Source organism: Rhinopithecus bieti, unplaced genomic scaffold (assembly GCF_001698545.2).
Source record: "Rhinopithecus bieti isolate Rb0 unplaced genomic scaffold, ASM169854v2 scaffold_19861, whole genome shotgun sequence".
In the NCBI taxonomy this organism is placed as follows: Eukaryota; Metazoa; Chordata; class Mammalia; order Primates; family Cercopithecidae; genus Rhinopithecus; species Rhinopithecus bieti.
Window position 1 is genome coordinate 1,651,724 of NW_016809659.1, and position 1,284 is coordinate 1,653,007.

Here is a 1,284-nt window from a genome sequence, read left to right on the forward strand (position 1 = left end):
ACGCAGGCGCCTGCTGGAGCGCCTGCTGGGGATGGCGTACCACCGACTCTTGAGGCTTTTTAAAAAGTAAGAATTTCTACTTTATTATCTCTATGGAAAAAAAAAAAAAAAGTAAAGTGGAGAGGCTAGATTCTATAGAAGCTCCAAAGTCTGCCATTTGCGAGGAGGGTTCTCTTCCCACCCAGCCCACGGAAGCTCTTAGGAGCAGCCTGGACGGCCCCGACTCATCCTCACGCGCTCTGACTTCCCGGCTAGCCCCTGACCCCGACTTCACTTCGGGCAGTCGCATAGATATGAACTCTACAACAGCCACTCTGCTCGGGGGCTTTGGGGATCTTACAATCTCGAAACCGACCTCCAGAAGGCCAGACGTTCTGTCTTGGGGCGTCCCTCCTGGCCCTTTAGCCTCACCCAGTACCCGGTCCTGACACACCCCAGCACTACCAGACCAGGAAGGGCAGACTCTCCCCACCCGGTTCAGCCGCTTTCCTTCTTCTCACAGCTCTCCAAGAGCTCGGTCATGAAGGAGATGTAGACGATGGCCAGGCGGAGGGTCTCGATCCTGGACAGCCTTTTCTCGTAAGCAAACGTGGGCACCTTCCTCCGCAGCTGGTCAAAGGCCTCGTTGAGGTTGAACATCCGCTTCCTTTCGCGGATGTTGGCGGCCTGGCGCTGGGCGTAGGTGATCACCCTTTTCCTCTTGGGGCGGCCTAATAGGGAGACGCCTCTCCCGCGCTCCCCTTCCTCCTCCTCTTCTCTGTCCCCCTGGTCCACTTCGCACTCCTCTTCTTCTGGGTCCCCGTCTTCAAACTGCGCCATCCTCCTGGTTCTTCCTTCTCGGAGCGCAAGGGCTGGATCCCCAAAGGAGACCCCGGGTGCGAAGTGGCAGAGGAGAGGGCGTCCCGGGGAGGCCAGGGACAGGTCTGCGACGAAGTCCAGCACCGTAGCGTCCACGCAGCTCTCTGGATAGGCCGCCATCGCTTCGGCTTGGCCCTGCCTCTCATCGGTTTTCCGCGGGGAGGGGCGAGGCTGCTGATGGAGATTCTTAACAGCCTTGAATCTGATGGGGCACCATCACCGAAGGGCCAGGGAACATTAAATATTTATAACCGAGCTGATAACAGGATTAGTCGCACCGATAAGAAATGCTCTGACAAAGTCCCTTCTCTCGAAGCTTATGGAAGATGACAAGCTTGAGCACGCATGGAAGACTCAAAGGGAAAGGCCTCCAGTTCTGAGATCCTTTTCTCTGCGCCACCCGGGACAGTTCCTTGTTGGCAACAA

General features: G+C 56.8%; 1 protein-coding gene across 1 annotated transcript; it reads right to left on the reverse strand.

Moving 5' to 3' along the window:
• Positions 1-403: 403 nt before the first annotated feature.
• On the reverse strand, positions 404-1,031 carry FERD3L (Fer3 like bHLH transcription factor). The gene has a single exon (XM_017890060.1). It carries the CDS (start codon positions 976-978, stop codon positions 478-480), a length of 501 nt encoding a protein of 166 aa, XP_017745549.1. The 5' UTR covers positions 979-1,031; the 3' UTR covers positions 404-477.
• Between the last annotated feature and the right edge of the window lie 253 nt (positions 1,032-1,284).

Excerpts from the sequence above, each read along its gene's own strand:
- FERD3L (XM_017890060.1), bottom strand. The coding sequence starts at position 978 with ATGGCGGCCTATCCAGAGAGCTGCGTGGACGCTACGGTGCTGGACTTC.